The 23,370-nt window shown below is 40.2% G+C and overlaps 1 protein-coding gene and 1 long non-coding RNA gene across 5 annotated transcripts in view; one reads left to right on the top strand and one right to left on the bottom strand.

Moving 5' to 3' along the window:
* Positions 1–13,036, bottom strand: part of HAS1 (hyaluronan synthase 1) — a 45,704-nt gene extending 32,668 nt beyond the window's left edge. Inside the window, exons 1-6 of one of the 4 annotated variants that reach the window (XM_082437274.1) lie at positions 12,907–12,999; positions 12,669–12,776; positions 5,748–5,920; positions 4,442–4,568; positions 4,048–4,149; positions 424–3,238 (exon numbers count right to left, since the gene is read on the bottom strand). In XM_082437274.1, the coding sequence (XP_082293400.1) occupies positions 1,359–3,238; positions 4,048–4,149; positions 4,442–4,568; positions 5,748–5,762 (2,124 nt within the window). In that variant the 5' untranslated portion in view covers positions 5,763–5,920; positions 12,669–12,776; positions 12,907–12,999 and the 3' untranslated portion in view covers positions 424–1,358. Of the gene's footprint in view, positions 1–423; positions 3,707–4,047; positions 4,151–4,441; positions 4,569–5,747; positions 5,921–12,668; positions 12,777–12,906 lie in introns of those variants that run through there. The other 3 variants (XM_082437273.1, XM_082437276.1, XM_082437275.1) reach the window with 3 other exon arrangements.
* A 596-nt stretch (positions 13,037–13,632) lies between these two features.
* LOC309648578 lies at positions 13,633–15,031 on the top strand. Its single transcript, XR_014256720.1, has 2 exons — positions 13,633–13,711; positions 14,036–15,031. It is a non-coding gene; the product is annotated as an uncharacterized lncRNA (long non-coding RNA).
* The last annotated feature ends 8,339 nt before the right edge of the window (positions 15,032–23,370 follow it).

Raw genomic sequence — 23,370 nt, 5'->3', positions numbered from 1 at the left:
TTTAAACCCGTTCAGTTAATAGTATACTTTGTTACAGCAGCTCTAGGAAACAAATAAACTAGGTTTTCATGGAGGAAAGCCGTGGCAAGCACGTCTGGCTATAAGTCTAAGCCATATTCATTCCCCATTTCAGCACAACCACCAAGACAAGAGACATTTTAATCTTCATTTCTTTGAAAATAGCAGCTGCTTCCAGTTTTTCAGAACTCATTTGGGGACAGAAGAGTTGTGATTATTTATCACTCTTAAACCTCAATATTTGTAATGGAGTTTTTTTTGGGTTTTGTTTTTTTGTTTTTTGTTTTCTGAGTGACAACCAGAAGACAATTTGTTTTAAAAAAATTTATCATTCCTAAGGGCTGAAAAGTACCAGATTCATTTACAATACCAGTAACAGTAAAACAAAAACCAAAAAGGTGTAAATGGTGTTATAGTCTTGTTTAATGTTAAGCTGAATTACTTCCCTTGTGATTTATATATTTCACTATGTTGACATTTTTGGTAGATATTAGACATACAAACTGGAACAAGAATTTCGTGGTACACAACTTTCAATACCTTGTGAAATTTGAAAATCATCATATACATGTTCTACAAAAATACTCAGACACAAAGCAAATACATACATCTGGGACCTTTCTTAATTTACTTCTTTGACTATGCAATATATTCAAACATGAAACAAAGTGTCCTTTGGCATGCTAAAGTTATCTGCTCTTCCTAACTGACAACTTTGTGTTACATTTTCTATAAATACATGGTAATACGATGATCAAAATTTTTATTATAAAGTTGTTTATATGTAAATAAACTTTCCCACCATCATTACACTCTACTAATTCTCCTTAAAAAAATATTATCTGATGCATGATAAGTTTGGACTTCATGCCAGAGGCATCCCTTATCACAAGTCTTCAGCCATCTGTATTCCTTGGTATGAAAACTCATTTGTTTGGAAGCTACTCAAGAATTCACAATATTTGTGAGATTTTTTTCCACAGTGAAAACTGACTACTTTACGATAGCCTATCAAAAACATTTGTTGTACCCAAAGGTTTCATTTTGTGCGATGTATAATGGGATCTCTTCTCAAGAAGAGATTTCAACTTTTCATTCATACTGCCTTTTTTCTCATGCAATATGAGGCTACATTGGTAGTAGATAATTTTCCTATATTCACTGCATTTAAAAAATTTCTCTTCTGGGTAAGTTTTGAAACTTACAAAGGCCAAAATTAATGGAAAAGTACCCTAACTTTCCCTGCATTCATAGGGTGACTCTCGTGTGAATTTTCTTATATTCAGGGAGATCTGGCATCTCACTAAAGTCTTCCCAGTGCTGTGTTCCTGGGATTGTTTTCATGTATGAATTTCCTCATGTGAAGTGAGAAAGAACTTGACAGAGAAAGTTTTCCCACACTCACCACACTGATAAGGTTTCTGCCCTGCATGACTTCTCTGATGGACACTGAGGTATGATTTCTCAAAAAAGGCTTTCCCACATTGAGTGCACTGATATGGTTTCTCTCCTGTGTGATGTCTCTGATGTCTAATGAGCTGTGACTTCTGGTTGAAGATTTGACCGCATGGAATGCATCCATAGGGTTTCTCTCCAGTATGGCATCGTTGATGGATAATAAGATGGCTTTTTTGGCGGAAAGCCTTCCCACATTCACTGCATCCATGGGGTTTCTCTCCTGTATGAATCAACTGATGTCTACTGAGCATTGCCATACTGCTAAAGGCTTTTTGGCATTCAAGGCATACGAAGGGTTTCTCTCCTGTATGTGTCCTCTGATGGACAATGAGCATTGCCTTTCGTATGAAAGCTTTTCCACATTCACTGCATTCATAGGGTCTCTCTCCTGTATGAGTTCTCTGATGGACAATGAGGTGGGACTTGTCTATAAAAGCTTTTCCACATTCACTGCATTCATAAGGTTTCTCTCCTGTATGAATTCTCTGATGTGTTATGAGGGATGACTTTTTATTAAAGGCTTTCCCACATTCCTTGCATTCATAAGGTTTCTCTCCCGTATGAGTTCTTCTATGAACAATAAGCTGTGACTTGTCTATAAAAGCCTTCCCACATTCACTGCATTCATAAGGCTTCTCTCCCGTATGAATTCTCTGATGGGTTATGAAGTGTGACTTTTTATTAAAGGCTTTCCCGCATCCCTCACATTCATAAGGTGCTCTCGCTGTATGATTTCTCTGATGTAGAATGAGCTGTGATGTGTGTACAAAAGCTTTTCCACATTCACTGCATTCATAAGGTTTCTCTCTGATATGAATTTTCTGATGTGTTATGAGGTGTAAGTTTTTATTGAAGGCTTTTCCACATTCCCTGCATTCATAGGATTTTTCTCCTGTATGATTTCGCTGGTGAACAACAAGCTGAGACTTACTACAGAAGGCCTTTCCACATTCTTTACATCCATAAGGTTTCTCTCCTGTATGGATTCTTTGATGGATAATCAGGTTTGACTTTTGCATAAAACCTTTCCCACAATCACTACACTCAAAAGGTTTCTCTCCTGTATGTGTTCTGTAATGTAATCTGAGCTTCGTCTTTTCCCTGTAAGCTTTTCCACATTCTTTGCATTCATAGGGTTTCTCTCCTGTATGAGTCCTATGGTGTAGAATGAGATGATATTTTGTTCTAAAGGATTTCTGACACTCGATACATTCATACGGTTTCTCTCCTGTATGAGTTCTCTGGTGCAGAGTGAGATGACATTTTGTACTGAAACCTTTCTGACATTCACTGCATCTGTATGGCTTCTCTCCTGTATGGGTTCTCTGGTGTATTATGAGCTTTGACTTATACCTGAAGGATCTGGGACATTCACTGCATTCGTAAGGTTTCCCTTCTGTGTGAATTCTGTGATGTCTTTTAAGATTTGTTACTGTGCTGAAAGACCTCACACATAAATTATGTTCATAGTACTGGGCTCGAGGGTGGGAGGTTTCATGTAGAGTATGGAAAAATGACTTCCCATAACCATTTAACTCATCAGAGTTCATTTCTGCATAGCTTTTACTCTGATAACTTGGGTCTGAATTTTGTTTCAAACTTATTCCTCTTGAGACACATTTATGGGGTCTTTGTGTAAATGAAACAAAGTTTTTGCTCAAAGGAAATATTTTTCCCAATGCATTGTTTTCATGGTCTCTCTCCACAGGTCCACCCTTCCCGTTATCTTCCCGATGCCAATCATAAACTTGCCACATTACTTCTAGAAAAAAATCAATGAATACTACCATTATCATGAAATGGAGAGGGATGAAATCTCAAGTCAATATCCAAAGAGATGGAGAAAGTGATACAGCAGGTGCACAACGTAAGTCTGAGGCACCCAATAAAAGAAACAGTAATAAGTAATGAACTGAAGGACATGGGTGTCATCAAACATTGGAACAAATCTATGAATATTTGAAAGCAAAATAGAAGAGGTATATGAATATGGATAAAAGGTAAAAGAGGTTGGTTGTGTCTAATGAGCTACCCTAAAAGAACAACTAAGCAAAAAAGGAAAGACCAAATGAACTAGGCAAAGATCTGACCCAGGGTAGATACAAGGAGGTAAGTCTCCTCCTAGGTGGCTAGCAAAAGAGAGTCATATATGGAAGGGTAGTAAGAGAAGCAGGCAACATTCATACTGAAGACTTCTTTTCATTCAAAGTCACTTCTAAAGGTTCAGAGACTATGAGAAAAAAATATTAAAATGGGGGGAGGGATAAATTAGGAGTTTGGGATTAACAGATACATACTACTATATATAAAATACACAAACAACAAGGACCTGCTGTATAGCACAGGGATCTATATTCAATATCTTGTAATAACCTATAATGGAAAAGAATCTGAAAAAGAATATATATATATATAACTGAATCACTCTGCTGTACATCTGAAACTAATATAACATTGTAAATTAAATATACTTCAATTAAAATAATATATTAAAATAACAAAGTTCCCAATCCAACAATGACCAACTGTTACTTTGCTTCCGCGAACTCCCACTGCATTGGTTTCACTCACCTGGACCACACTGACTTGGGAATTCCCTCTCTACTACTGCTTTTTCTTTTTCTTTTCCTTTCTCCAAGTGCATCACTGGTTCTGGCTTGGTAACTTGATAACCTGTCAAGGGGGGTAATCACAGAGAATCTGAGCAGTATTGGGTCCTGTGAGGAAAAGTTCTGTTTCAGGGAATGTATAGTTTAAATCTCAGCAAAATTGAAACTTTTCACTTGGAAAATGAAATTAAGTACAGTCACTGTATGATACTAAATAAAATAAGCTCTGTTACCTACCTATACTAGTCCAAGTCCAAAATCATTGACGATATCAGAGTATGCATAAATTGTAGCAATGGAATAAAGACAGGCAATAAATGGGCTTACGCTGAGATATTTAGGAAAGTTGTCTTTACCCAATGACATTAGGTTGCTATAATTTTCCAACATCACATCCCGGTAGAGGTTCTTCTGAACAGTGTCTAGCAGCTGCCACTCTTCCCAGGTGAAATCCACAGCCACATCATTGAATGACAATAAGCCCTGTTGTAACATAATCCTTTTTAATCTGGAGTTAATATAATGGAATAAAATAGTAACGATCTATAGGATATTATTCTATTTTTACTATGAAAATTTATAAACATATATCATTCTGTACCTAGTTTTGATTGACACTCTGTGGGCTAAATTCATTAAAGCTCTCCTTTCTTTGTGCATTCTTCATTCACTTCTTCACTCACTCACCCAATGTAAAATGTCATTGAAACTTTAAACTACCTAAAGACAATCTGTAACCCACCTTACAAGCATTTAATGTTACTTACTATACATTTTGCATTAAAAAAGGAAATAGAGCATGGTCCTGCCGTCAAATGCCTTCTGATCTATTTGAGTTCAAAGAACTGCATATAGTTCAAAGGGACAGGAGAAGAGGCTGAAAGGGACAGATGCCCAGGTGACAGGCAGGAACACGTCTTGGAGCAAGAATGCACATGTCCTGCAGACACTTGGTAGCCCCTGCAGTGTTTTTCATATACAAAAGTATGCTACGCTCAGAACTGCCTGTTAGAAATCGGACTACGTATTAAATCACAATACTCAAAAAAAGCAAACACAGAGCTTTCACTGTGTGCTATGTATCGTTCTAAGCATCTTACATACAGTAACACAATGATCTACACAGTAACCTTTATGTAAGCACTACTATTACCTTTTTTTTATAGGTAAGGGATTTTTAAAGTTTTCTATCTGTGCCTGTTATACCTCCCACATTTCCTCAGGAAGATGACTTTTCACTGGGTCCACTGTCTGGATGAGAAAAAAGTAACAGAAAGACCCATCTTCACACTTAAATGTCCAGGAAATCTTTCCTGAATTCATGTGCTTCCTTCTTAAATACAAAGTAAATCTTGCAACTCATTTTTATCTTTTGTGATGGTTTCCAGTATTAACAGAGAAATGTAGGCAACCCACTTCTGGATCCTGCTGCTTATGTGGCAATGTTCTAATTATCAGCACTTTGCAGGACCCTATGACATGCAGATGAGTTTCCCTTCCTGATTGGCTATTCTGGATCATTCATTCTATCTCCCAATCTAAGCACGTCCTTCCTAGCCACAATGTATCTATATATATTATTATCTTTGATTGGATACATTTTAATAAAACTCCAAAAATCAAAAATGCAAAACAAACTGGGGAAAAAACCAAACAGCTCACCTGGGACTTGGTCATTTTTAACAGCTTTTAGGAAGTGGCCACCACATTTAGGATCTGTCCTGAAATCCTGGTAATGGTGTCTCATCAAGGGTATCCTTAGCAAGGATGAATTTCCGGACTTGAGACCTACTTTTTTCCTTTATAGGAGTGGCCTTATTCTAGGAAGCCGGCATCTATGGATTCAAGAAAAGATTTGTTTAGTATGGAAGTAATGATAAAAGCAAGTTCCAATACGTGCAAGGAACTGTTTCAAGTATGTTCTTTTCTCACTTAACCCTCACAACAACCCTATAGCGTACAGATGATCATTATTCCATTTTAGAGAAAACTAGCAGAGGAAAGGTTAAGCACCTAGCTAAAACCCAACAGCTAGTAACTGGCGGAGAAAGGACTAAAACACAAACCAGAATCAATAGATCCCCTGAGTCTAAGGAGAACTACCAGAATTATCCTTTCATCTTAACCAACCAACACAAAAAGTAGGAAAAATATCTAGAACAACTATTTTAAGACCCAGAAGTCAGAGAAAAAGGAAAACAAACAAGGTGAGAAGTCTGTGCTGCAGCTCACTGCCTGGAGAGACTTTCCAGCTCAGATCACAGGGAGAAGGAACCCCAAAACTGTCCAGCAGTCTTGCTGAGTTAATGATACAGAATTTCAAGTCTGAGAAGCAAAGGTGGCTAGAGTCTGCCAGGCAGTACCTCAGAAAAAAGAGAGAAAAGTCACTCTGTAGATATGCAGAGGGCTCCTCTGAGTCTCTGGCTAAAAATTGGTGAACTGAGGAAATTACTAAGGCCCCTGGAAAGGAGGAGGTGGAACAATTCCTGGAGCTCACACAAGATCAGGAATACTGAGCATTCCCACTAGCCAGGGTAGAAAGACCTTCCACCAGGACTTCAAACAGAGGCCTCAGAAGAGCACTGCCTCAGTAATAGGTACAGAGTAATCACAGACAAAAGACTGTTTCGGCCCCACCTAAGAAAGTTGAAAAGAAAGCCTCCAAAGAATCAAACCTTTTCAAAGTAACTTGACTACATGCCAGAACAAACCTCAAAAGTAGTTAAAGGAATAAAAGAAAATCCTGTAAACAACAATATCAAACTGACAATATCTGAAATCCAATCGAAAATTACCAGACATGCAAAGAAGCAAAAAAATATGACCCAAAGCCAAGGGAAAGTTCAAGCTAGAGAGACAGACCAAAATGACAAAAGGGATAGAATGGGTAGACTAGTACATTTCTTTAAAATTATACACACACACACACACACACACATATATATAAAATATGGAATATGTATATATTCCACATATTCCACAAGAGAAAAGCATGAGCATGATGAGAAAAATAATAATAAAATATTTAACAAGTGCCGTTGAAACAAACAGGATATTCATGTTTGCCTCAAACCAAAATTAACTCAAAATGGATTATAAATGTAAGGGTTAAAACTATAAAACTTCTGGAAGAAAGCATAGAAAAATTTTAAGTGAGGCAAAGATTTCTTAAACAGGGCACAAAATGTATGATAAAAGAAAAAGTTGATAAATTGGACTTCCTCAATACTAAAAATTTGTGATATTCAAAAGACACTGCTAAAAAATGAAGAAGGATCAAGCCACAGGCTAGAGGAAAATACTAACAAAGCATGTACCTGACTAAAAGACTTCTATTTAAAAAATATGAAGAACTTTTCCAACTTAATAAAAGAAGAGACAATCCAATAAAAAGGAACAGAAGTTTCAAACAGACACTTCATCAAAAAAAAAAAAAGAGATGGCAAATAAGCATATGAAAAGTTGCTTTAAGTTGTACAATAAAAGCAAATTAAAACCTAGATAAAATATTCCTATAAACCTGCTAGAATTGCTATAATTTAAAAGACTGAATATACCAAGTACTGACAAGGATGTAAAGAAGAAAAAAAAAAAACCTGTCATGCATTGCTGGTGAAAATATAAAATGACAAAATGGTACAACCACTTCGACTGGTACATCAATGTACATTACAGCTTCATTCAAAATATCCAAAACCTACTCCCCCAAATCCAAAACATCCATCAACTGGGGAATAGATAATATCGTGGCTTATTTGTACCACTGAATATTACTCAGTGACAGAAAGGAATGAACTAATGATACAAGCAACATCATGGATGAATCTCAAAAGCATTACTTTAAGTGAAAGAAGTCAGACATCAATGACCTCTTACTGTATCATTCAATGTGTATGAAGTTTTAGAACATATATAATTATGGAAAGCATGTGATGGTGAGGGAACAGGGGATGGGGGTATGGTCTCAATGAAAAGAGGCACAAGGGGACTTTTGGGGTTGATGGGAAAGTTCTATACATTGAGTCGAGTGATGGTTAAAGAATGGTATAGCTTTGTGAAACTCATCAAATTATACCTGAAGAACTGGTGAATGTTACTGTATATAAATTTTTTTAATTGAAGTATAGTTATTTACAATGTTGTGTAAGTTTCAGGTGTACAGCAAAGTGATTCAGTTATATATATAACTTACAGGTTATTTTCCCTTATAGGTTATTACAAAATATTGAGTATAGTTTCCTGTGCTATACAGTAGGTCTTTGTTGGTTAACTATTTTATATATAGTAGTGTGTATATGTTAATCCCAAACTCCTAATTTATCCCCTGCTCCCCTTTGGTAACCATAAGTTTGTTTTCTACGTCTATGGGTCTATTTCTGTTTTGTATATAAGTTCATTTATATCTTTTTTTTTTTTTTAGATTCCACATATAAGCGATATCACATGATATTTGTCTTTTTTCTGTCTGGCTTCCTTCATTTAGCATGATAATCTCTATATTGTACATAAATTATACCTCAGTTAAACTAACCTCTTGCCTACAAAAAGCAAAACAAATACAGGCTGTCTGCCTCTGAAGACAAAATCCATGACCTTAAACTCTGCAATGGAGTCTCAACTGAAATCTCAAATTCATGTCTCTTTTTGAGACTTCATCTTCACTCAAAACCCCGGCTGGATCTCTCGGCAACTCTAATCAGTGCTGACTGTTAAAGAATTAACTCTGGTGATGAAAAATTAATTCTAACACTGAGAATAACTTAGAGATGCCAGAATACCTGAGAAATACATTAATGCAACTTACTCTCAGTATCACATTGCTGAGAACTCCAAAGGACAATGCAACACTGTGTCTTAGGCGGACAGAGAACTGAAGAAAACAGATCTGGATTTCAAAGACAATATGTGAAAGAAATTTGTGGCCAAAGAAATGAGGCCAATCTCATTTATAAACTTAGTATAAAAATCCTAAATATTTAAAAGATGAGGAAACCATGTTCACTGATAGAGAGGAAGAATACTAAGAAAACTGAACATAGGAAGAATTATACAATGCACAGATAACTTTATTCCAGGAATGCAAGAAGAGTGTAGTAAGAACTATTTTGTTATCTCAATAGATAAAGAAAAGACATGTAATAAGATATCATAGCCACTCACAATTTTTAAAAATGTTATTAAACTAGAAATAGACAAGAACTCTGTTAACTTGATAAAAGAGTATCTACAAAAAAAAATTCACGGCATTTCTTTAAACTTAGGGACATGACAAGGATTCTCAGAACATTTAGACAAAACTGTATCACATTTTGGCTAAATGTAAAATGGGGAAAATAAATGGAAGGAATGGAAAAGAAGAAGCAAGACTGTCACTATGCAACTGCTTTAAGATCAACATAAACATTAACTGCAATTTCGTATTCAAACAACAGTAAGATTTATAAGGAAAAAACACTATTCACAATACCAAGAAAACGTATAAGGTACCTGAGGGGGAAATGTACAAGAATAAAGTTTTATTACACCAAAAGAATACAAATTATAACCAGTCAAATGGAGAGACACAATAGGGTGAGTTCTGGGAGGGTCCCAAACCAGAAGCTTCCACTGTCCTTTCCTCTTGGAGTCAGGACCCGTTGCTCATCCAGCATATCTATGTGTGACAACATGCAGGGTATTGCCAACCACAGAAACTCACCTGAGCTTCAGTGTTTACAGTTTGTATTAGAGTTTCATGAAATACACATGATGGATCTAATCATTGGCCATGGAACTCAACCTCCAGCACCTCTACCCTCCTGGAGGTTGGGTTGATATCACCTGGTTGGTCTTTCTGGCATAAACAGCTCCAACCTGAATCATCTCACTAGCATAAACTACAGACTCACCATGAGTTGCCTCATCAGCACAAACTATCAGGGCCCACCATGAATAAAGCAGTCATCTCTATCATTCAGGATATTCCAACAATCTAGAGGCTACCTCCCAGGAACAGGAGACAAAGGACTGCCAATGGTTTATTACAAAATAACCAGCAAAAGCCTAGCATTCCATATATGGGACTACTTTCTAAATATGAGTTAGGAAGAGACAAACTTCTCAGGTTTAAAATTGGCCAATGAGGGAAGAGATATGGGAACATATGTATATGTATAGCTGATTCACTTTGTTATAAAGCAGAAACTAACACACCATTGTAAAGCAATTATACTCCAATAAAGATGTTTAAAAAAAATTGGCCAATGAACATATAAAAAAGATGACCAACCATGTTAGTGACAAGAACAGTGCATATGGAGACCACAATGAGATAGATGTCTTCTATACTCAAAAGATGGTCAAAAAGCAAGAATGAAAATACTAAGTATTGGAAAGCCTATGGATCAAAAGGCACTTTTATACATTGCTGATGAGAGAGTTAATGTGGTACAAAAGCAATTTGACTTTCCCTTCTAGGTAAAAATTCATCTACTTTATATTAGAAATTTCATTTCTAGGTATACACCCTAGACTAACAAATTCTCACATCAACTGGGAGACATAAGAATGTTCGGAACTTCACTACTTGCAGTAGCTGAAACCCAGAAACAATATAAATGTCCAACAACAGGAGAATGGTATGTTGTATTTATGCAATGGAATTCATATTAATGAAACAAACCTACCTCCAACGTGGATAAATCACACATACGTAATAAGTCAAGAAAAGCAAGCTTCAGGACTTCCCTCGTGGCGCAGAGGTTAGGAATCCGCCTGCCAATGCAGGGGACACGGGTTCGAGCCCTGGTCCAGGAAGATCCCACATGCCGTGAAGCAACTAAGCCCATGCGCCACAACTACTGAGCCTGCACTCTAGAGCCCAGGAGCCACAACTACTGAGCCCGCGTGCCACAATTACTGAATCCCGTGCGCATAGAGCAACAAGAGAAGCCACCGCAATGAGAAGCCCGTGCACCACAACGAAGAGTAGCTCCCGCTCCCCGCAACTAAAGCAAGCCTGCATGCAGCAACGAAGACCCAACACAGCCAAAAACAAATAAATTAATTTAAAAAAAAAAAGAAAAGCAAGCTTCAGAAGACCACATAATAATATCCTTATTATAAAACTTACAACCAAGAAAAACTAGAGTGCACTTTTAAGGTATCCATATACATGTGATAAAACTATAAAAGTCAAGGGAATAATACATTCTAATTTGTGAATAGTGGTTCCAAAGCTTGGGATGGTTCGGTGGGACTCAGAAGATGGAACAAGGATGGAGGACTTTCCCATTTTCCAATGATCAAACATGACATTCATTAAACAAAATTATAAAGAAAAGCCAAGGTAATCAAATTTCTAAATTGGGCTATCATATTAGAAAAGAATAGAAGGATGATATGCCCATTGTTGCTAAAGATGTAGAAAAATCTGGCACACTGTGTGTAGAAGCATTATAGAATAGAAAGTTATTGGGGAAGTTTGGTAAAACTAAATCAGAAGCCTCTGAAATATGCACTTAATTTGACCTACTTTTATAAATTAAAAACAGAAAAATATCCACAATATATAATTCAGTTTAAAAATACATTTCAAAACATTACAGGTAGTTTACAGATAGTAAATTGGGGGTTAATTTTTTTTTTTTTTTACCACTCCCTGGGGCTTGTGGGATCTTAGTTCCCTGACCAGGGATCAAACCCGGGGCCAGGGAATTCTCCGAGGGTGATTTTTATTTCCTGCTTTTTACTGACAATAAACATACAATGATATTCTGATTTAAAAAACTTAGAGATCTCCATTTAATATCATATATAAATTCACATAGGAAGAGGATTTTATTATTTATTATTCTAACTTAATAAAAATAAGTTGAAAGTATTGTTTTGAGTAGAAAAAAATCCCATTAGAAAGCTATACATTTGAATAATAATAGCTACCTTCTGTCAAATACCTACTTGTTATATGGACTTCATATTTGTGTCCCTCAAATTCATACGCTGAAGCTTCAATGTGATGGTATTTGTAAATGGGGTCTTTGGGAGGTAATAAGCGTTAGATGAGGTCATGAAGACAGGGCCTTCATGAGAACTGGTGAGGCAGAAATCAATTTGTTTGAATGGGAAAACTGAGACGTACAGAACTTGGTACTTTATCCAAAGTCACAGAAATAAGTGGCAGAATTGACATAAAAAGCTAGGATTAACTTGATTTCAAGCGCGTACAAACACACGTAAACTCTTAAGTATTCATGGGCACGATTTTAACAGTTCATGGATCTAGATGGCAGGTATACAGCAGAACATTTGGCTATTCTTTCGGCTTTTCTGTATGCTTGAAATTCTCCAGTATAAAACGTTGGGAAATATAATACCCCAATGCTCAGCACACACCCAAACGTCTGTCCACCTGAGGCCTCTTTATGTCCCAACCCCCCTCAACCTCTCCTAAGGATACCCACACAGCTCCCCAACCTGCACTTCGCTGTCGCACCCATTCACAGCTCCCCAAACATCTATTTTTCACCCACTGGCCCCTCCGAAGCTCAAATTCCAACCACAGGAATCCCAGGTGACTAACCCCCAAGCCCTATTCTCACCAACCAATCCAGATGGACCCCTTTGATCACCAGCTCTTCCACCTCCTCTTTCCACCGCCTGGGGTGGGGGCGGGGGCGGGGGCGGGGGCGGCGATCCGGCGCCGACCTGTCACTGTCAACAGCAATGGTGTGTCTCGTTACTTCCTCAACCCACTCCTCAACACTGATGCTGGCCCAAGCCACCCACAACGCCCCCAAAACTCCGAGGCCGCCTTCAACAACAATCCTCCACGAGTACCCACCACAAACCACATCTCAAGTCACAGAATTCCCACCACGCGGGATCCTTAAATCCACTCGCAGCAATCTCACGTAGCCTCAAACGCCAATTCTGTGACAGTACGCTCGGGGAAGCCAAGCTTTGGACGCCACTTCCGTTTCCGCTGACGTGAGTGGCGGGCCCCTGTTATCACTCGCATTCAAGGCCACTTTGGAAGTGAGCGATGGGTTCTGATGCCCGGAGGAGTTAGTTCCGTGCAGTATGGCCGCGCCCGTGTCGTTACATTATGTTGGGGGCGGCCATGTTGGATCGTGCGCTGCCATTTTGGACCGTCCTGCCGACCAATACGGAGAGGCGCGAATTCAACCGGTTCTCTCCAAGATTTTTCATCCTGGGCTGTTCCATCTCTGCAGCCGCTCAGCTACACGTTCAGTAGCGTTTCAGCACTCTCGCCTACAGTCTTCCGACCTGACCCGGGAGCTAAACCAATCACAGGCCAGGCCTAAGCAGAATGGCCCCGCCCACTCTCTTTCGGATCCCTTTTTATGCCGCAGGAAAGACGTGGCCGTGTTGGGAAGGTTGGGGCTTCGGGACAGAGAAATGGGGAGCGTTTGCAGACAGGATGCCGGTTCAGCGTTGGAGAGAGTGGGGATTAGGAGGCTAGAGCTGGAGCTGAAGGAGCAGAGGTGTTACGAGGAGAGAACTCTGGATGTACTTCGTGACGCGAGGCCGTGAGGGGGTGAGGACCGGGGCAGATGTGTTTTATGGAGCAGACACTGGCAACCGCAGTCCCCGCCAGCGGTATCACTTCTGTCTCACGGTACAAGGTAACTCTAATAGAGGCGGAGCGGGCGCGCAGCGCTTAGCTCCAGGGGTTAGAGGTCCCGCTCAGCCGACAGCTCTCGCAGCGGAGAGAGTGCGGTGAGAGGCGGATGGGGACCTCCTCCGAGGGGCCCTCGAGGACTCCTGGCCTTGGGCCTGGCGGGTGAGGTGGGGGGCCTGGGGACAGTCTGAGGGCTGTGTCCTGCAGAGCTCGAGAGCCCTCGCCACTGCCGCGCGCTGGCCGGGCCCGGGCCTCGAAGCAGACGGGAACCTCTCCCCCATCCCTGCCTCTGGGACCTAATGGCGGCTGTGGTCTCCATGGGTCGAAGTCCGCAGGACCCTGCCCCTGTTTGCGCTGCCGGAGGAGCCTTAAGGCTGACTGGGGCCGGGGCACCCGGTTCCCTCAGTGATGACAGCTGGGCAGGGTCTGGAGGCCTGGCCCTGAGGGCGCCGCCAACTGAGATCCACCTCTTCAGCCAGGCCTGGGCACTGGGGGAGCATCTAGCCTGGGTGCTGGACCAGCGCTCCTGGGCAGGGTAAGCGGCCTGCGCAGGGACCCCCTCCTCTTAGCCCGGGCCTGGACCTCTGAAAGCTGAGCCTTGGGACCTTGCCCTTTCTTGTCAGAACAGAGAATAACATTTGTTTTGGTGGAGGTTTCCAGGAACGTCGTGACCTGACCTCAAGAACAAGGGATCTGATAGCAAGAAGTGTGCAACAACTAACCACACCCCTCCCTCACCCTTCCTGTAAAAGGGCTTTGCTGAAAGCTTTCAGGGAGTTCAGGGTTTTTATGGCATGAACCAGCGGTCTCCTTGCATGGCCCTGCAATAAACCTTTCTCTGCTCCAAACTCCGACGTTTTGGTATTGTTTGGCCTCACTGTGCGTCGGGCACGTGGACTTGCGCTCAGTAACAAATACATTCAAGAAGGATTCTGTGTATCTTGAATAGTCACAACCTGCCTAGTCATTTGTTTTTGTGAATACTGTGATACAGGGATCAACTTTCTTTTTTCCTCTGTATAGATAATTGTCCCAGCAGCTTTATTTAAAGTTAGTCTCTTCTGCACTGTTGGGCAGTGCCATCTCTATCATAAATCAAGCGTCCATGTCTGTATGGCTCTGATTTAGGATGTCGTTCTGTTCCATTGCTCTCTCGTTTATTCCCGGGCCAATACTACTCTGTTTTAGTTACGGGATCATTTCTAAGTCTTAGGTCTGATAAAGCAAGGCCGCCTACTGTATTCTTTTTCTACAAGAGTGTCTTTGTTCTTTTGGCCCTGTATATTTTCACATAAAATTTTACCTCAACTTGTCAACTTCCACACACACGCACACAAAAAAGTCTGGGATTTGTACTGGGGCTGCATTGAATCTATAAATCTTTTGGGTAATGACATATTTATAGTATGAAGGCTTAAAATTCATGAACACCACGTACCATTCCATTTATTCTTTAATGTCTCTGAATAAAGTTGATGTTTCTTATAGAAGTCATTTTTTAAATTCATTTCATGATACTTGACATTTTTAATGCTCTTGTAAATGGTATTTTATAATTTCATTAACCTTTTTTGGTCATATACAGAAATACAATTAACATGCATGTTGATATTATACCAAGCAAACTTGATAAACTGTCTTATTAATTCTAATAGCTTTTGTGTAGATCGTTGTATTTAAATTTTTAAAACTTCATATTTTCCCTCTGCCTCAACATCCCCACAAACCAGCTCTGAGTACACTGACCAGGCAACCATGTACACCAGTGCAATAAGGTCGGTCCCTGCCTCGAGTTCCTCTTCCTACCTTCCCGTGCCTGTGACCTAGCGTCATTCAAATGCACCAACGAAATCTCCTCATCTTTTCTTGTGTACGCCACCCTGATCCGCCAATAAGGGCACTTCCCCATGGATCCTCCCACCCCCCTACTTGGTAGAGCCTGGTCCCTTGATGCTCTCTCCGACGTGACCTCTCAGCATGCAGTGACTCTTGTCTCTCATGACCTGTGAGTATAACAAACTTTTTTCCCCTGTAGCTATTCTGAGTCCCTTCTTGTGGTCTCACCTGACTGACCATCACCTAAGAGAACACAAAACAATTATTCTAGATTTTTATGTAAACAGTCATATCATCCTTAAATAGTGAGTTTTCCCCATCATTTCACATTTTAAAATCTTTATTTTTCTACCAATTGCACTGGTGAGAACTTCAGTCCAATGTTGAAAGAAGTGATGATGCAGCACTCTAGCCTTCTTCCTGATTTCAAAGTTTCTCCTTTAAGTATGACGTTCACCAAAGATTTTTGTAAATTCCCTTTATCAAACTTAATCATGCCTATGTGATTAAGCCTCCATTTAAAAAAATCCATAAACCACAGAGAGCTTCTGGGTAGATGAACGCATCCAAGTGCCAGGAGGGTGGGGCCCTCCACCTCCACAGCGACAGAAGCTCCGGCATTTGTCTGCACGTCACCCTTAGCCAGACCTAAGCTGACGATGATGTCTTCACTTAGCCCCATTGCCCTTTTGAGGGCACAAGGAAGTTCTGACTGTTCTGGAGTTCTGAGGTCTGTACAGCGAAGAACATATTCCCTGGGCAATGAAAAGAGCATCTGGCAGGGAGGATTCCAAGGGTGCCTCTGGCCCAGGGGGGATTCTGACACACCGTTGTCACACTTCCCTTCCGTTCTTCACAGATGCTTTCCTTTAGCTCCTCAAACATATTTATAATAGCTGATTTAATGTCTTCATGTAGTAAGTCTGACATATGAGACCCCTCAGATAGTGTCTATGGATTGCTTTTTTTCCTGTGTAAAGGCCATACTTTCCCGTTCTTTGTGTATCACTTTTTTTGGTCGAAGCTAGACGTTTTAGAAAATACAATGTTGTTACTTTGGGTATCAGATGCCGCCTCTCCTCAGAATTCGTTGCTACTGCTGTTACTGTTGTTGCAGTTTGTTGACATTCCTGGTCTGTTTCCCTTGCAGGGGGCAGTCACTGAAGTCTCTGCCTCGTTAGCTTCCTTAGTTGTCCTGAGTCAGTGAGTCCTCCACCGTTTGCCAAGGGTAGTTTGTGCCTTAATGCTCCACTACTTTATTTTTTCTTTAATTTTTTATTATTTTAACAAATTTATCTATAGTTGATTTACAATATTGTGTTAGTGTCAGGTGTACAGCTTCAGATTCTTTTCCATTATGTTATTACAAGATATGGAATATAGTTCCCTGTGCTCTACAGTAAATCCTTGTGTTTATCTACTTTCTATATGGTCATGTATACCTGTTAATCCCATACTCCTAATGTATTTCCCACCCCCTCCTTCTACTACTACTTCGATGCTTCGGCGGTTTACAAGTCTGCCCTAGCCTTCTCTTCCTGCTGCAGGATTTCAAGGTCAGCCCGAGGTGAATTACCAGTGACCTTCAGGTCTTTTCTGGGCATGTACATATCCCTGTGTAGGTGTGTGGCCTTTTAGATCCTCAGGAATGTGTCAGAGTGTTTAACAGCTCCTTGTGAACGTCTTATTCTTCAGACATTCCTTTTACAAATTTTGGCTGAGCTAATGTTTTCCCCAACTGGTTTTGCGGCCTTAAGCTACCACAGTGTTAAACAACTGAGACTGTTTTTTGACAAATGGTTTTCATGGCTACTGTAGCTGTGAGGTAGCTGTTTTTCTAAAGCTAGTGCAGAACTGGGGAGGGGGGATGGGAGTAAACAAAGTTAGAACTCCACAAACCCCACTGTTTTTACTGAGGTGCAAAATTTTTTCTTGACTAAAAATGCTCTTCAGGTTGTTTGTACGCCTTTGGTTAATTTCTAGAGTCGTAAAAAAGTTGACTTTAACCATTTTTCCAGTATTTTTAAATTTTTAAAAATATCTTCATTGGAGTATAATTGCTTTACAGTGTTGTGTTAGTTTCTGCTGTGCAAAAAAGTGAATCAGCTATATGTATACATATATCCCCATATCCCCTTCCTCTTGAGCCTCCCTCCTCCCACCCTCCCTATCCCACCCCTCTAGGTCGTCACAAAGCCCAGAGCTGATCTCCCTGTGCTATGCAGCTGCTTCCCACTAGCCATCCATTTTACATTTGGTAGTGTATATACGTCCATGATACTCTCTCACGTCGTCCCAGCTTCCCCTTCCCCCTCTGCGTCCTCAAGTCCGTTCTCTACGTCTGCATCTCTATTCCTGCCCTGCCACTAGGTTCATCAGTACCGTTTTTTTTTTAGATTTCATATATATGCGTTAGCATATGGTATTTGTTTTTCTCTTTCTGACGTACTTCACTCTGTATGACAGATTCTAGGTCCATCCACCTCACTACAAATAACTCAATTTCGTTTCTTTTTATGGCTGAGTAATATTCCATTGTATATATGTGCTACATCTTCTTTATCCATTCATCTGTTGATGGACACTTAGGTTGCTTCCATGTCCTGGCTACTGTAAATAGAGCTGCATTTCCCCAGTATTTATGTTGCTTTCATAAAACAGTGGGTTTACACAGGCCCTCTGCTATTTTGGAAGTCCTGCCTCCTCACCTCATTTAGTTTTGCACAATAATCTAATAGGATACAATTTATTAATTTTATAGGTAAATACCCTAAGTCTTATAATAAGCTGCTTTCCGTGAGTTATAATTATTGTTGGCACACAAAGCCAGCACTGCTTATCAATATACAATATTGCATCCAATTTAATAATTGCCCTAATAAACCATTAAATTTATGATATATCCCCAAATTATTTCTGTCCAACTTCACTTCCATCCTTCCATCAATGACTTCAAAGGAAAAACAATCACAAAGCATCAAGATAACACTAACGCTTATGCACTATTGTATTTATATGATTGTCTCTCTGCCTTCTGAGTGAAGCTGGAAGCCTCCACACGGCTTAGTCAGTGTCGTCCAAATCTTTCCATCATCAGTATCTTGGGTGTATGTCTGTCATGTGCTGGACATCCATATATCCTTGCTTGAATAAGTGATTAACCAGATGATGTGGAGAAAAGAGAACGTGTTGTGAATGGGCCATTAGTCATGTGGGATTTTTTTTTCACCATGTAAGAGCAGAATCTTGGCGCTTGGAGATCCTGAAGGAACAATATCAGGGGGCTGAGGGTGGGATAACATGCTGCCAGAAAGGTAGCAGTGTGCTGCACCCAGAGGTGAGATTTGGAAACAACATTACAGATTGTAAGGATAGAATGGGTGAAGTAAAACAGAATGAAGGTGATTGCTAGAAGCAGGACAGTTTGAGTGGCTTTTGCCTCAGGAGAGAATCTGTGAGAGTTTCTGAGGGTGTGAATATGCTTCACTCGCTGGTGGTGTCTACGTAGGAGAAGGCCCATGTAAACACTGGCCCCAATCATGAGTCCCATGAACACAACATCTGGCAAAGTCATGATAATTGTGAATTTTGCAGCCCTAGACATTTCAGGATTTTTAGAAGAACATAGCCCGTAATCCCATAGCTTTGCTGAATTGCGAATAGGCCGACGAGCCTCTAAATTTACGGGGACAAAGATGTTTATCAGCAGGTTGGAGATCCAACACAGGAAGCAGGAAGAATGGCTGTTCTTCCAAGCTCTGTCCTTGACCCCCATCCACCCACCAGTTCTGGGGCTGATGGTGATTGCCTGAAAATTGCTCAAGAGGCAAGTGGTGCAGAGAGAAAGGCCTCGGGCTAGTCTATGGATGTAATAAACAAGTTTACACCGAGTGTTGCCCAGGATGTGTGTCACTCCCCAGGTAAATATCATCTGGGGGAATCCCCTTGAAGAGAAGAACCAAGAAGTTGGCCACAGCCATGTTGGTAAGAATCAAGTGTATGGGCTTCAGGGCATGACCAGTGCAGGATGTGGAAGCATAGGTTGAGAGAAGAAAGGTATTCCCCAGGACCCCAATCCCAGTCTGGAGCAGGAAAAGTAGCCTCAGGATCGAGTCACCAAAAATCATTCTCAAGGGATCACGGGAACAAGCCGTTCAGAAAAGAAACTGAAGGTCATGAAGTTAGAATTCAGAGTGAGAGCACCAGTCACAGATTTGCTCCAATATTCCCAGTTCTGATAGGGACTCTTGGGTCCTCAGGAACTCCCCTTTCTGAGGATAGGAATTTCAATTCTGGGGAGGGGACTCTACACCAAGTAGCTCAAAAGTGCCGCTCAGAGTAGCCGTCTTGGCATATGTCTGTTTATGCTCATACAGCCATGCAAGATGGTTCATTATTTAGTCCATTTCCCAAATCCTTCAGTGTACATGTCCAGGACACAAGCGCCAAGATATAAAGCCTCATATTTCATTTCAAAAACTCTTCTTAAACATCTACTATATGCCAGGATAGGTTGCCAGTACTCATATATACAAAGATTACCTGACCTGGATCATTGTTTCTAACAGCAGAGGGCCTAGTGTGGCAGACGCATGTATAAAATACCATAGAATAAAACAGAAATCGTACCGTGAATAAAGGACATAAATGGTATCGTGGAAACATGTGTCAGGGATTCCAGCACTTAGGGATTCTGTGATAACAGACAGACATTTTTATTTTATTAATTTAGTAAAATTGTTCTTCCAACTTATTAAATTAATACGTGTATACCTTATTAAGGAATAAAGTAATACAAAGATATAGAGAGGAAAAAGTTCATCTGTGTCCTCTCTCATTTCTAGTCTTATTCCTCTCTCCCCTGAGATAACCATACATTTTAGGGGTGCATTCTCCCACACCTGTTCATACAACAGGTATGTGTGTGTTAGCAATCAGTAATAAGTACAGAATTAAATGTGTCACTTACGTTTAGAAATTTAAAGCATTCTTTCTCATAAGACATGGGCCAAAGAAAAAATCATACTGGAAACATGGCAGTAAGAAAACAATATACCATGGCCATGTAAGACCAGGAATGCAAGGAATTTTATTGACTAAATTCACCATATATATCTTTTTTTTTAAATTAATTAATTAATTTATTTTTGGCTGAGTTGGGTCTTTGTTGCTGCGTGTGGGCTTTTCTCTAGTTGTGGCGAGCGGGGGCTACTCTTCGTTGAGGTGCGCAGGCTTCTCATTGCGGTGGCTTCTCTTGTTGTGGAGCACGGGCTCTAGGTGTGCGGGCTTCAGTAGTTGTGGCACATGGGCTCAGTAGTTGTGGCTCATGGGCTCTAGAGTGCAGGCTCAGTAGTTGTGGCGCACGGGCTTAGTTGCTCCGCGGCATGTGGGATCTTCCCGGACAAGGGATTGAACCTGTGTCCCCTGCTTTGACAGGCGGATTCTTAACTACTGCACCACCAGGGAAGTCCAGTGGCCATTTTTTTTAATGACCACCTACAGAGTTAGTTCATTAAAGAGTGAACAACAGCAGGCAAATCCTGCTGGGCTGACACTTGGAAGAAGTGTGGGTTTTCCATTTTTTTAAAATGGGCTCTGTTCCTGAGAGCAGGCTGTAGTTGGGCACCATGCACAATGCCTAAAGCCCAAGTAAATCCCCCATAGCCCTGCTGGTCTAAAGAACCAAAGGACAAAGTTCAGGATAACCACAGAGGCTGCAAAGTAAAAGGAAATCTGAAAAAAAAGAGAGCCACAAAGGCAGTACCACAAATTTTAGATACAACGTCTATCTTAAGACTCTGGCTGAGCCCTGAATGTGCATGCATAGGGTAGATACCAAGCAGTCCCCCACAGCCTAAAATAACTGAGATTTCAGAATACGGCGTGTAAGTTTAGGAAAATTATCTGTTGAAGAAAAAATAACCTATACTCTTTGGGGAAACACAACAAAAATTCAACCTCTACAATGTATCAGTATACAATCCAAAATTACTAAACATACAAAGAAACAAGAAAATGTAACCCAAACTCAAGATAAAAAATAATCAATGGAGACTAAACCCAAGATAACTCAGATGTTGGAATTGGCAAACAATGATTTTAAAGTAGATTTTATAACTATGATCAAGGGAATAAAGAAAAGTAGTAACTATATAAGGAACCAAATGAAAATTCCAAACATCCAAAATTTAAAAATCACTGAATATGACAGAAGAGTCATTGGACTTGGAAAGAGATCAATAAAAATTAACCACTTGAAAGAGAGAAGAAAGATGCGGAGGAAAATAGAGTGGAAAGTACCTGTGAGAAAATATTTTTAAAGTATAAAACAAATAAATGGATTTTCCCACAGATAAAGAATTATAAAAACCGGATAAAATATTCATAAATGACTATTTAGAGGAACCAGAAAGCATCCCCAAACATACAGAAATTGAAGGACAGTTTATGCGTACTTGATAAAGTGCAACCACAAGGATTTATGGCCTGAAGCTAGGGTAGCAGAATCTATATTGATGGCAGTGGAACCTATGTCAGTGGCAATGGCAAACAGCAGGCCTTACCATCTCAAAGTGCCAGAGAACAGAACTTAGGGATTTTTTTTTCTTCTTTCTTTTTTTTTTGGCCGTACCCAGCAGCTTGAGGAGCTTAGTTTCCCCACCAGGGATTGAACTCTCACCCTCAGCAGTGAAAGTGCAGAGTCCTAACCACTGGACTACCAGGGAATTCCCAGGGATTTTTTTTTAAAAAAGCTGGAAATTTATAAGGGAAGTCCTGGAAGTGGGAGAATTGAAGAAGGAATAAACACTCAAAACTAAATATGAATTCTTCCCAAACCCCTGACACCAAAACTGCACAGAGGCGGGGGCGATCCCAGAGGGCCTGGGGAACTTCTCTGCAACTTCTAAATTATTTCTAAATAAAAAGGATTTTAAAAAGTGCTTAAAGTTAAATGATACAGAAAATACTCTGAGCCTTAGAGTTTCTATTAGAGCTACTCGTAGAGGTAAATTTATATCCTAAATGTTGATATAAGAAGAAAATTAAAACTGAACAGGGGACTTCTCTGATGGCTCAGTGGTTAAGAATCCGCCTGCCAATGCAGGAGACATGGGTTCGAGCCCTGGTCCGGGAAGATCCCACATGCTGTGGAGCAACTAAGCCCGAGCGCCACAACTGCTGAGCCTGTGCTCTAGAGCCCGCGAGCCACAACTACTGAGCCTGCGTGCCACAACTACTGAAGCCCACACGCCTAGAGCCTGTGCTCCTCAATAAGAGAAGCCACCACAATGAGAAGCCCACGCACTGCAACTAAGAGTAGACCCCGCGCGCCGCAACTACAGAAAGCCCACGCACAGCAACAAAGACCCAACATAGCCAAAAATAAATAAATAAAATTAAAAACAAAACAAAACAAACCTGAACAGAAAATACCAAACATTTAGTTAGTAAAACAAATATTCCCCTCACAAAAAAAAAAAAAAAAGCAGAAAGAAAGAACTTAAAATGGCACTTTTAATTACCACCATAACTGACCTAGGATAGGCATACCTGGAAGGTCTCTTTTAAGTATTGTTTTCTTTTCAAATTATTTGTCATTTTCTCCTCTAAATGAATTATAGGATCAGTTTAAGTTTTGGTTGAAATTTCTCTAAATTCACAGATAAAAACAGAGCAACTAACATCCATATAATATTGTGAGATATATTTCTTAATTATTTCCCCTTCTTTACTGCTTTTAAGGAAATGATTTTTACTTATTTTCAGCTTGCACATTTCTTCTTAACGTGTTTTTTTTGGGGGGGGGAGGCTGCATATTGATTTGCT

The sequence above is a fragment of the Balaenoptera physalus genome (assembly GCF_965194825.1).
Source record: "Balaenoptera physalus genome assembly, chromosome: 19".
NCBI lineage: Eukaryota > Metazoa > Chordata > Mammalia > Artiodactyla > Balaenopteridae > Balaenoptera > Balaenoptera physalus.
This window is presented reverse-complemented; position numbering and strand designations above follow the sequence as displayed.